Raw genomic sequence first — 13,756 nt, 5'->3', positions numbered from 1 at the left:
GACTTGAACATTTTAAATGGGTCAATTCTTCAGTTTGGGAACTGTATCCTCAATAAAGTTGTTGAAGAAATAGTACGAAGAATTCCTGGGTACCCTTCATGTAGCCTTCAAACTACTAACATCTCACATAACCACATGGAATCATTAAAACCAGAAAATTAACATTGATATAAACCATTTTCTGTTCTACAGATTTCATTCAAAATTTTCCATTTGTCCCCTTTCTTTGGTCCTAGGTGACACATTGTATATATTCAGGTTTCAAGTCTCCTTAATCCCTCAGGTTGGGTTTTTTCCCCCTTTTTTCTTTTTTTTTTTAATTTTACAAAATTAAAAAATTTTTTTTTTCTCTTTTTTTTCCCTTCTCCTCTCCCCTCCTCCTCTTTCTTTCTCTCCCTCTCTGTTTCCCTTCCTTTCCTTCCATCCTTTTTTCTTTCCTTCCTTCCCCTCCCCCTTCTCCCTTCCTTCTTTCTCTCCTCTTTCTTCTTCTTCCTCTTCTACTACCTTCTCCTCCCTCTTTTTCTTCTTCTTCTACTTTGGTCTTTTATGACCTTTTGATGAGTACTTGCAATTATTTTGTGAAATGTCCCCCAATTTGAGTTTGTCTGATGTTTCCTCATGATCAAATTCCTGTTAGACACTTCTTAGAAGAACATCACATCAACGTTATTGTGTCTTTAATTATATGCCTTCAGAGGCATATAATGTTGGTTTGTCCCATTAATGGTAATGTTAACTTAGATCATATATGCCAGGTTTCTCTACTGTAAAGTTATTATTTGGCAATAATAAATATCATAAATATTTTGAAGGGGAATACTTTGGGACTATGTTGATAGCGTTTCTCATCACAGTTTCACTCACCAAATTTAGCATCTATTGGTGATTCTTGCCTGAAACTACTATTACTGTACTATCTGTCATATCATGACTCCATTATTCCCTGTACAATTAGTAACTGGAATTTCCCCCATTCTTTTAAAATTTATTTGTTTATATCATAATGAACTCTGATTTTAAAGCAATGTGTGTTCTGTCTTATGAAACAGAAAGAATGCTTATTGTGGACTTTTGGTAGTTTTTTTTAAATCAAGTCAAGAAAGTCTCATACCGTATGCTGGGCTGAATAATACTGCCTCCCCAAGGATATCCAGTCCTAATCCCTGCAACCTGTGAATGTTACCTTCTGTAGCAAATAAAAAACAAACAAAGGAAGAAATGAAGGTACAAAGGAAGGAGGAAGACAGACTTTGCAGATGTGATTAGATTAAGCATTTTGAGATGGGGAGCTTTTTCTGGATTCTCCATGAGGTCCCTAAATGCAGTCGCATGTATCCTTATAAGGGGGTGGTAGAAGGATATTTGACCCTAAACCAAAAGAAGTCCATGTGACCACAGAGGCAGATTTTGGAATGATGTAGCCACAAACTAAAGAATGCCAACAGCCACCAAAAGCTGGAAGTGGCAAGGAATGGATTATCCCACAGTCTCCAGAGCGAGCGGAGCCATACTAACACCAGTGAAGGCGACATTAGATTTAAATATCCTTCAGGACTGTGAGGAAATAAATTTCTGTAGTTTATGCCATCAAATCTGCAGTAATGGTATTACAGCAGCCATAGGAAACCAATACCGTGGGGCACCTCAGTGGCTCAGTCAGTTAAGCAAGCAACTGCCTTTGGCTCAGGTTGTGATCCCGGAGTCCTGAGATCGAGTTCCACATCAGGCTCCCTGCTCATATGCTTCTCCCTCTCTTGCTGCCGTTCCCCCTGCTTGTGCTCGCTCTCGCTCTTTTTGTGTCAAATAAATAAATAAAATCTTAAAAAAGAAAAAGATACTATTCTTAGTTTGCTAAAATTTTTAGCATAAATGCGTTTTAATTTTATTACATCCACGTTTTTGCATCTATTTAGATGAAAAAGTTTTTCTCTTTTAACATTGCTATATATGTGGTTTTCATCCTTTTTTGAACTTTTTTGATATACATGTTAGATGGATTTGCATTTTTATTTGTATTTTTTGGATATTTTTATATATATTGTTATTATTGATTTCTAAATTCATACACAGTCAGAGAATACGGGCTGTATGATGCAAATTCTTGAAAATACTTGTGACTTGCTGATTACTATGTTTAGAGATCTATATACACTCATTAAATCAAGATGGCTAATTACGTCGTTCAAATCATCTTTGTCTTACTGTGTCTCATTTTGATTAATTTCTCCTAATCCATGAATTTTATTGGCAGCCATGTCTAATCTGTTCTTTATTCCCAAGCACTGGGTTTTAAATATACTGTATTTTTCATTTTTAACAGTTCTTATTGCTTTTCTTTCAAATTGGCCTAGCCATATTTGATGGCTGTCTACTGCTTATTTCTAAACTCCTTTTCTATGTGTTTAAAAATTTCATACGTAGTTATTTATATTCTATCCCACATATTTCCAGATCTGCAGTGCCTTGGACATCCACATCTTTTGTAGTTGGTTCTGCTTACCCTCAGCAATGGGAGCCCTGTTTAACAGCAGAGTGGACGATTGTTGATAACGAGCTCACTTTTGTGTTGAATTTAGCTAATAAAAATCTGGAAACCCCAAATACCTCTAGGTGTTGTGTATTTAGTTCTGTTGGTCACCAGAGTTCACTACCACCATGGGACCAATTAGCCCCTCCACGCGTCCCAGGCTTGGCACCAGGCTTTCAGCTCAGCAAACTCACCTTCCTTGGGCCCAAGGCCCCGTCACTAATTACAGAGCTGAGGACATTGGTCTTTACGGCCACCCTGTGCTACTGTTACTGCTCTGCAGAACTCAGTTCCCTGTCTTTGTATCTCTTTGTTTTGCTTTCTTTCTCTCACTTTGAGATCTTCTTTTGTCAAAAGTGTGGCAACTGTATTTGTTGCAATTTCATCTGAATTTCCTTCTGTTTCAGTGAAGGGGCCTTTCGGTCTCTATCACTGTGCCGGAAGTAGAAACTGAGTCTACCTTTTATCAACTATACTGGTACATATCTCTTTCACTAGGCAGACAATGAAGTCTTTTTTGTTTTTTAATTCTTGAACTTTACTTTTTAGGGCAGCTTAGCCACACAGCAAAGTTGAGCAGAAAATGAGACCGTTACATTCTGTCCCCTGACCCCACACATGCACAAACTGCCCCCCCACCACCTTTTCCCACCACAGTGGTACATTTGTTACAACATGGGATCCTACACTAATACACGGTTATTACTCAACATCCCTAGTTTACGTCAGGGCTCACTCGTGATGGTGTACAGACTATGGATTTTGACAAATGCATAGGAACACGGATCCACATTATAATGTCATACAGAATAGTTTTGCTGCCCTAAAGATCTATGCCCTGCCTATTCGCCTCACCTTCTTCACTAAGCCCTGGCAACAACTGAACCTTTGACTGTCTCCACAGTTTTGTCTTTCCCAGAATCTCACAGAATGGGAAACGTATAGTGTGTAGCTCTTTCATACTGACTTCTTTCACTTGTTTCCTCCATGTCTTTGCACAGCTCGCTAGCTCATTCTTTATAGCGTTGAGTAGTATTGTCCATTGTCTATGCTACAGTTTATCCACTCAGCTACCAAAGGACATCTTGTTGCTTCCAGGTTTTGGCAATTATGAATATGGCTGCTACAAACCCCTGCGTGAAGGATTTTGTGTGGACGTGAATTTTTAATTCATTTGGGTAAATACCAAGGCGTATGACGACTGGATTATCTGGTTAAAGTTGTTTGGTTGCATAAACAACAACAACAAGCAAACAACAAACTGCCAAATTGTCTTCCCAAGTGGCTATACTATTTTGCATTCCTACCAGCAATGAATGAGAGTTCCCTTTGCTCTATATCCTCCTAGCACCTGGTGTTGTCAGCATTCTGGATTTTGGCCATTCTCATAGGTGTATAATGGCATCTCGTGGTTTACATTTGCAATTCTCTGAAGACGTGATGTTGAACAACTCTGCAGAGGCTTGGATGCCATCCGTATATCTTCTTGAGTGAGGGGTTAAGGTCTTAAGACTTGGGTGTATTAAGGTCTTTGACCATTTTTTAATTGGATTGTTCATTTTCCTGTTGTAAAAACTTACAGTTTGGGTTTTTCTACCCCGGCACTGGTGACTATAGACGTTTCTGCTCAGATAAGTTGTGGTTCTCTGTATTTGCTCGCCTCTTTCCCATTTGTGGAGAAGGTGTTTGCCCTCTGGCCTCACTTCTCTCACAGATCTAGGAAGAGTTGTCGACTTTTCAGTTTAACTTTTAACTTGTTATTCAGATCAAGCGGTAACTTCTAAGCTCCTTAAATGCTGAACCGGAAACTGAGAGTTTTAAGTCTTTCTTATTTTTGTGTTTTCCAAGGTTTCTTACATAACTTCTGCATATAGCATGTGCTTAAGGACTTTTGTTAAAATTTATTGAACACCATTGGTCACAGCCTATATTTTCAAGCACTTTCTAACTGCTATTCATTATTCTAAGTGTTTTTACATATGTAATCCACTTAAACCTCCCAAGAACTCACCTATAAGTGCTATTATTATTCCCATTTTACAAATAAGAAAGCTGAAGAACAGAGAGGTTATAAATATCTTCCTCCAAAGGAACACAGCCAGTGAACGGTGAACCAGAATTCAAACTCAAAGTACTTGAGAACCCATACTCATAGCCATCATGCTCTATGACCCAGCTAACTCTAAAAATCCTGCAAGTATTGTGGTCTGACTTATCATGAGAATGCCAATAGTCCAACAGATTATTTCTTCTTCTACTGATTTTGGAAACTGCTAATGTATTTCTATTTACCGCCCAAACATCTGAAGTTAATGGAAGAGAATGACTTTTGAGTGCACGTTCCCGGCAAGAAAAGGATGATGTTTCTACGAAGCCCACACAGAAAATGATGGGCCACAGGAGTTCTCTGAGCTCCCGGAAGCTGATGAAGGTCTTCCTCAGCCCATCAGAGAAACTCCACTTTGCCTACAAAGAATCTGGTACTAGAAAAAGATGTCCATGTTCCTATAAATACAAACATGTGCACTATTTTCTCTGACAAATTAGCACTGACACTTGCATAAATACAATTTTGAGGGTACTAATGTTTTAAAACAACCTAGGTTGTTCTGATTCTATTGCTCATACACTGAGGTTCACCACCATTAACAGACAAGCCAAAGATAATCATTGCCCTGTAGGCAACCCCGGCTGTAGCAATGAATATGCAGTCTGTTTCTGCAGCAGCCACTTTTTGGTGGGCGCGCAGACTGACTGCATACTTTGTTCTTTCTTTATGGAAACACAGTCTATCTGTACCACCAATCTATCCTCTTTTTTTTTCTGACAACTAATTTGGACTTTAAAGAATATTCTGATTTCACTGGAATTCATGTTGGTAGGTTTAAGATACATGGGAAACAGGGACAGAGATGTTTACATATCGAAATACTGGATCATTTTTAATCAGTATATTCTTTACCAATCAAGGGGATACTCTATGGTCATTAACCAGTTATCAAGAGAGTTTATCATCAGGTGTGCTGCATGTTCCTTCCTATCCTCACTTGGCTGAGAAAAGAATCATAGTCTAGTGCAATTTAGACAATGAGAAAATGTATTTCCCAGGGGCACAAAAAAAATGTATGCAGAACTTCCTTATCTGCTCTCCTCTCAAAAAAAACCAAACAAACCCACTTCATATTCTTTAATGTTATATTATAGCCCATTGTTTATGTCTTGAAAACATAAGTGCTCAGCTCTTTCTGGCCTAATGAATTTGTAGATAATATCTAATGAATCATGGACACATTTATTAGATATATCTTTGATGTAGCACTAATTTATAGAATGGATTTTTCATTCATTCATTCATTTGTAATTGGCATCTGCTCCAGGCTGGTGTTGGAATGGACAGCCTACAATGATATTACAGGGTCCTAAGTGTGGCCACAGTGTAGAGACAACATGGTCTGAGAGCTCAGAGAAGAGGACAACCAGTTAAGTGCTTTAAAAATGTGTGCAGAGGGGCGTCTGGGTGTCTCAGTCACTTAGGTATCTACCTTTGGCTAAGGTCATGATCTCAGGGTCCCAGGATTAGGTTCTGTGTTGGGCTCCCTGCTCAATGGGGAGTCTGTTTCACCCTATACCCTTCCCTCTGCTCATGAACTCTCTCTGAAATAAATAAAATATCTTAAAAAAAAAAAAAGTGTGCAGAGAAGGCCCTGGGTAGGCAAGCACTCAGGACCCTGATGGAACCAAACACAAGGATGCTTGAAATTCTGACCTCATCTAGCTAGACCCTTTCTTTCTTAGAAAATATTTCATTAAGTTCTACAAATTTATAATGGGTTTATAGATTGCATGCCACTGACCATAGATTTTTTTTTCAATAAGGGTTGTATACGAGGGTCTCAAACTGTATACTAGAGACAGCACCAAAAGATGGGCCTTCAAGGTCTGGCATAGTTCAGAATGCAATCTAGTAAGGGCACCTTTGGCGATGGGCTCCTTGCACAGTAGTGACAACTGTACACTGAACAATCTCAAGACCTTATAGACATGTGTATTCCTCATGGCAGAAAATGGTAGTAAAGAGTTGGAATTAAGGCAATGTATTAGAATTTTTTGACCAATGGAACTAAAGTATCCTGAGGGGAGGTTGTCTTTTTTCTAATTCACAAAGATGTGTAGGCTACTGGCTGCCCTGGTTTTTGTTTATCTCAAACATTACTCCTGCCTCTACCAGGAACTAGAGAGGGCGTGGACCATCTCAGGTGGTGGTCCCCTCCATCGTGAGCACACTTACCCTGTGGAGGTGCCCCCACAGACCAGGCCGAGGACAGAGGATAACAACTCAGGAAGATCAGAAGAGGTGAGAACGGTGGTAGCAGGAAAGAAATTCAGAGGATGACTTTTCCCTACATCACTTGCTCTTGGTGTCCTTCTTTCATGGTGAGAATTCTAGGGTCCATGCCCCCTCTGCTTGCATTTTCAGGGCTTCATTCACACTTTTCCCTTTCCTTGGGTACCTCCAACCGCAAATCAGGCAGAGTATCTCAGATAACAAAGTGCTTGAATTTATACTCCTCAAAACAGGGAGCCTTTCTCATTCATTGTTTCAAGCTGACAGCCTAGCACTATTTTAGGCATAAAGCAGATACTGAAAAAAACTGTGACTGAGCAATAGGAATGAATACAATTACAAGGTTAAATGCACTTTTTGGAATAACCAGTTGATTTCATTTATCCCTGACTTCATTGGGATTAATATTATAAAGCAAGAAATAAGGCAAAATTGGCTTCCACAAGGCCAGTCATCTTGGCTCTGCTGTACCTCTTTTCTCAAGAAATGATGAGATGTGGCATGTGCCAAAGAGAATTTCATTTTAGGAAACTATCAAGGGATAGTAATTTAATTAGAGGGAAAACTACAAAATTCAAAGAAACCAAACAGTCTGGGGGTTGTTGTTTGTGTTTGTAAAATAACCCAAAAGTAAAAACAGAGTGGCAGAAGTTGAATTACAAACAAGAGAACATCACCTCCACTCTGGGTTATCTACAAAGTTCCTGAAATAGATAGTAACTAGAGTAACTCTCTTACCTTGTAATTGTTCATGAGTTCAGCTAACCAGAGCTTAACGGACTTTACTGTATCTTCTCGCATGTACTTTTCAACTTCGGATCCGTCACTAAAAGTCCGGTTTCCCACATGGATGGCTTGCCTCACTTCCGGGAGGGACAAAAATTTCCCATAGTAATTTTGGTCCTCAGGGTCCTGGCAGAAGGGGATATCAGAAAAACACTAGGAAACGTGACTGGGTGGCAGGAACAGCCTGTGGGGAAAGCTGCAAATTTCTGCTAATACAAACTACAATGAACAAGACGAGACATGACTATTAACTGGTCTCCGCCTTGAGATTTTTAATTTGAGGGGTTCTGAGGTAATTTAAATTTTATTGATAATAAACCTGGATGATCTGATACTTTCAGAGCCAATGCTCCATTTGCACTTAAATGCTTGATTTTTCTTTCTTGGTAACTCATCTTCTAGAATCTATGACTCCAATCAACAACACCATATGAGGGGTGTCTGGGTGGCTCAGTCGGTTAAGTATCTGCCTTTGACTCAGGTCATGATCCCAGGGTCCTGGGATTGAGCCTCATGTCAGGCTCTCTGCTCAGCGGGAAGCCTGCTTCTCCCTCTCCCTCTGCTGTTTCCCCTGCTTGTGCTCTCTCACTCTTTCTGTCAAATAAAATAAATAAAATCTTAAAAAAAAACACCAACATTTGAGGCAAAAGACAGGAAAAACGGAAGGGGTGAGATTATCAAAAACAATTTGCTCCTTGTCGGAGGCTCTATGGGACGAAAGTCAAATGGACCACAAAAGCCAGAGCAGTGGTCTGGTGGATTAAAAGGCAAGGCTTTCTCTTCCATGTTCTGCTGCTTATTAAAACCACACGTACAAAATAATCAGCTCACCATAATTGAAGGAGGGAAATATACCAAGTGTAAAAACAGATGACTTTATGAAGGACATGAGACAAAAGAAAAGTTGTCCATGAGCCTTATTAAAAAAAAAAAAATACTGCATAAAGTCTGTGATAGTGAAAAGTCTGTGATACTCATCATGCTAAAAGAAAAAAGGTATAAATGCTATTTTAAAAAATTACAAAGGGATAAAAAAATTTGAGATCAATAATTTTGTGCATCCTCCTTTTTTGCTAATCTTTCAAATACAATACTTTGTAAAGGAAAAAGAAATGTGATTACAAATCCTGTTTCTCTCTTGCCTACCATCTGTTTTTCTCTTGGTAGAATCTAAATCCAAAACCACAGGTTTGGCAGATTCTATTGAAACCAGCTTTATATTTTATTTACAAAATAGCTCATAAATAAGGCAATTTTTAAAACAAGATGTATTCTCATATACACTAGATAAAGATGATACAAATCCAAATACCCACTTTGGCTTCTTTTGTTTTATTTGATTAATCCTGCACAGAAGACATTGATTTTGGCCTACTTTTATGGAAGAAAACTACTTGAATATTTTGAGAAATATTCCAAAGAGCTTAAAGTGAGGGCCATACTAAGTGCAGAAACCACCTTAAGTCAAAAGTAAGACAAAGCAAATATTTTCCTAAAGGCTTTGGCAGTTTTGATTATCCAAGCCGTCTTAAGTACAGAGCAAATAATGTGGACATTTTCAAGAAACTCACTACAGGCTTGGCATTCTGGAACCTAATACCCAGGAGAGCAATCCTGGCCTCTATCTTTGACAAAAGAATTTCTATATAACAAGCTCTACTGGGGGGTGAGGGGGATTGTGTTAATCAGAGATTGTTTTGAGTTATATGGAATATCATTCTTGATGGTCAGATTATAACATATACAACGTCAGTGGGGCGGGGGGATCCTATAGATTAGTAGATCAAATAATGTCATACAGTTAGGACATATTTATCCAGTTTAAAGTCACCTACAGTATTTCTCAAATTGGAAGAAGTTTGGTTTTGCCAAAATTTTTAAGCCAACACTATCACAGTTTCAAAAATGTTGTCATTACCTTGCACTGCAATATGTTATAGTAACTAGGACATCCTGTGATATTCTGGAAGTAAGAAGGGTTGCTTGTTAAGTCACCATCTAGTAGTTTATCCAGTACCTAGGTCAGGAGAGAGAGAAGGAAAACATCAGGGTAGGTAAAAACACATGGGCACTTGTCATTGCACTGATTTAACAGTTTCCTTGTTCCAGCATCGTTTCATTCAACAACCATTTATTGCACATCTTCTCTGGGCTAGACACTACCCCGGGCATTGGGGACACAGCAGTGTGAACAAGAGAGCACAAGTCCTCCCCCTGGACCTAATATCCTTGAGGGGGACAAGAAGCAAGCATTCACAGGAAAAACATGCAGCATGGTAAGAGTGATAAGTGTTAAGGAGAAAACTAAAGAGGAGAAGGAGAGTAGGAAGTGTCATGGCATGTGTGGGCACATGTATATGCGTGAGTGCAAGGTGCACTGCAGAGAGGGGGAAACACAGACGGCATTTGAGTAAACACCTGTTGGAAGGAAGGAAGTGAGCCATGCAGACATCTAGGGAGAGAACATTCCAGGCAGAGGAGACAGTGAGCTCAAAGGTCCCGACCATGGGAATGAGCCTTGTAGGGAAGGATTGCCATAATATGGATCATTGACCATTCACCCAGGTGCTTGGAGCTAGTGGAAGTTCCCTTGGGACTTCTTACTTTAAAAACTGGTCAACATCGGAGGTGAGGGCAGTCAGCATGATTGCGTGCCCTTCTCTGGTCATGTGTAGTAGCACAGAGATAGACACGGGGTGTAAACAAGTGCTTTTAGCGTGGATGGTGGTTTGGCCAAAGGAGCTGGGCTGACCTTGAGTTTCAGCTGGGTGTTTAAAGCAACTAAGACTTGAAGGGGTTAAGGATCATGACTCGGTTGTAGGATCAATGGACTGGAAGACAATGGGGTTGCAGAACTGTTCTTTGAATTGGTATATTCGGAGAAGTGTGACAGTGCGATGAGAATCTGAGGTTGTAGAGTGATTGTCAGATTTTTTGTTTTGTTTTGGGACTGAGCAGCTAAGATAAGAGAAGAAGAAGACTGTCGAAAGACAGGAGACTTAGGACTGAGGGGCCGCGTATTGAAATGATCCTTCATGCAGACACTGTGATCATTAGAAATAATGACAAGCACAATGCCCTTGAGAGAGAGTGACAGTGAGGCATTCTCGGGATGAGAAGGAGAAAATTGGAGGCTGGTAGGTAACTACAAAGAGTGGTGGGTGAGATCATGTGAGGATGAGGCAGTCAGAGCTCAGTGCTTCTGGAAGGACAGAACATGATCTGAGGGCAGTAATGAGGAGCATGGAGGACACCCACTCTACCCAGGAGCCAAGTGGTACAAAGTAGGTAAGACAGAACACAATCCCTGCTTGAGAGGGGAAGGGACAGCAGCAGGGGAGAAGCAGGTTTTGGGTAGAGCACAAAGATGAAGGGAATACTTAGAAAAGAGACTGAGAACACTGGGATGCTTTTGGATGAGGATATTGAGTCCATAAGGGGCTCCTGTAAAAAGGATGAATTTGGTGCATTTTCAAAACCAACTATCAGGTATGATTTTAGGTTTTCTTACGTGGTAAGAATTCAGGACAATAGTATCCTAGTTTTACAGGTGAGAAAACTGAGGCACATGGAGGTTAAGTCACCAAAGATGCCTCGCTAATGTCAGAGGAGAGATTCAAGCCCAGGCCATGCTCTCCAGCCTACGTGCTCCACATCCTGCCACACACACACTAGCTCTCCAAGGGGCGGACTGCTGCTCTCTTAGTCTTCAATTCTTTCTGGCCATGCTTTTGGGCTTAATATAAAATTCCATTATTTTATTAGATTAGTTTTCTTTACCAAACATGAAGCAACTTAATTTATCCAAGTGACCATTGCCACAGGGCTAGGGACCAAGAATGAAAAGGATCATCATTGTGGAAAGGGGAGGGAGTAATAAGTATGCTCTAGCAACTCTACGGTCCCGCAGGCCCACTGCCTCTGGCTGTGCCCTGTGCGCTACGTGGGGGTGCCTGGCAGAGGGGCAGAGAGCCATCAAAGTTCTGCTTGCCGAGCTGGATAACCAGACTTGGGCTGCATTTGGAGAAAAAGCCCTCTCTATTCTCGTACAATGGTGGCCTCCACTTGTCAAGCTCTGAATCCACAGGACTATGTCTGCTCAGCGGAGGTGTCTTTTTCTAACTTGTCCACCCAGAGGCGACACCACAGGCTAGCAGTAGTTCTGAATACAAGCAGCATTTTGTTTATGCTTAGAAATTATCTTCAACACCAATGGGAATATAAATTCCACCCTTAAGAATGGATCTGATTTCAGAAAGAGTCAAACATCATTTGTTGTCAAGTAAGTGACGAGGGTGGTCAAGACCTGTGAAATCCAGTTTCTGGTCAAAACTGGTTTCACGGAAAGAACTCTGTGATCCAGAATATTGTCATGGTAAGGGGGACAATATGCGGCCAGAGATGGGCCATTGTGCATCTTGCAGAATGTCTAAATATCCCAGGATTTTTACATACTGAGTGGGAGTTACCACAGGAGAATACCACGGCAGGAATCGGGGAGGGGGGGATGATTCCAATCCTAGGACTGCCACAGTCTATTATGGGGCTTTTGGCCACTGAATGCAGTCCCTCCAGGCCTCAGCCCCCTCATCAGTGAAATGTGGATGCGTGCATGTGTGTACGGGCAGAAGATGGTCTCCGAAATTCCCTCCGGCTCCAAGTTCCTGCTTTTTGACTAACTACATCATGTTAAGGGATCAGGGCATCCAACAGGCTTTATCATTTAGGCTTGTGATTTTGACAGTACTCTCGTGGGTCTCAGGGTTTCTCTGAGCCTTCTACTGCCTACGCTGAAACCCATTTGACCACTGCTGGCTTACTTTCCCAAGTATCGGTTTATCTATTTCCCTTAAAATAAAACAAAAAGTATTAAGTGAATTCTTAAGATATTGGATCAATGGTCAAAGAGACACTGCATACCTTCCTAGGTTTGTTGTTGTGGTTTTTGTCCTTTTGTTTTGGGTTTTGGTGTCTTTTGCTTTGTTTTCTGATGAATCTAGTTTAGGAGAGCTCTGACCTCATGGGCCATCTTCTCATTACCTCTGAAAACACCAAATAACCTGAACTTGTCCCCCGTTTTGTTAATCCGGTGGGGGCTCGGGCTGCTGCAACATGCAAGGATGCAAGGACATCCTTCTGGTTTCCTTACCCCTTAGGGCCCATTGGATGTTCTTCCTCTTGACATCACTTCATCCCCGTATGCTTCTTCAAAAACACATCAAATCTCTCACTTGCCAACGGGTCTCCCATGATGTAACATTTGATATTAATTTAAAATTTTGGAGATTCAATCCTTTTACCCTTTCTGCCTACTACAACAGAACGCCTAAAACCAGACTCAAAAATAGTGTCACTGCATGTCGAAGAGGGATCCTACATGTCCCCGTGAGATCACTCTTCCTTTGCATTTACAATTGCACGGAAATTCTGAATCCGCACTCCCCAGCCACACCAGGTGTCCTGGTGCAGAGAAAGGAGAAGCTGTTGGCATCTGGAGGGATGGGTGGTTTCAGCTGCACATCTTGCTGCTGGGAGAATTGATGGTAAGGGCATTCACTGCTTCAGAGGTTTCAGGCAGGGCGAGGCATCCTGCTTGTGAAATGGAGGGTAACCTTGTTACGCCTTTCTCCCTGAGTTTGTATGGTCTCCTGTTTTGATCTGAACCAGCAGACCTGCAGTGCCTAGAAGACTATTCCTATCAGGCCTCAGGCTTTATAACAACAATGCCGTTAGGAAAACTGGTACAGGTACAGGATGGGCTCCCAAGAACAGGAAGACTGAAGTCCTCCAAATGCACTCCTCGTCTCATTTACTGATGAATGAAACACGATGGCTCTACGATTAAAGGTGGCAAACAGACAAACAAAACCTAAAAGAGATCATTGGTATACAATCGTTGCCTGCACGGGCAAAGCCAAACCAAACCAAAACCTCAAACTCCTGTACGCTAATGTTTAGTATAGTCTCAGATTTTAAATAATTCCCTCCATCCCAATAAAAAGGGCAACGAATAGAACCATATTATTGGATTCTTAAATTCAATTTTAGGGGAGCATTGTGACAATAGTTACAAATACCAATGGCTCTTTATAAAAGTT

The 13,756-nt window shown here is 40.8% G+C and overlaps 1 protein-coding gene across 2 annotated transcripts in view; it reads right to left on the bottom strand.

Moving 5' to 3' along the window:
• CPVL (carboxypeptidase vitellogenic like) overlaps nucleotides 1–13,756 on the bottom strand; it is a 126,110-nt gene that overhangs the window by 44,437 nt on the left and 67,917 nt on the right. For both annotated transcript variants that reach the window (XM_032872458.1, XM_032872466.1), the window contains exons 10-11: nucleotides 9,577–9,675; nucleotides 7,611–7,784 (exon numbers count right to left, since the gene is read on the bottom strand). In XM_032872458.1, coding sequence (XP_032728349.1) covers nucleotides 7,611–7,784; nucleotides 9,577–9,675 — 273 coding nt within the window. The remainder of the gene's footprint in view (nucleotides 1–7,610; nucleotides 7,785–9,576; nucleotides 9,676–13,756) is intronic.

The sequence above is a fragment of the Lontra canadensis genome, unplaced genomic scaffold, assembly GCF_010015895.1.
Source record: "Lontra canadensis isolate GAN:19392208 unplaced genomic scaffold, GSC_riverotter_1.0 scaffold2, whole genome shotgun sequence".
Lineage (NCBI taxonomy): Eukaryota > Metazoa > Chordata > Mammalia > Carnivora > Mustelidae > Lontra > Lontra canadensis.
This window is presented reverse-complemented; position numbering and strand designations above follow the sequence as displayed.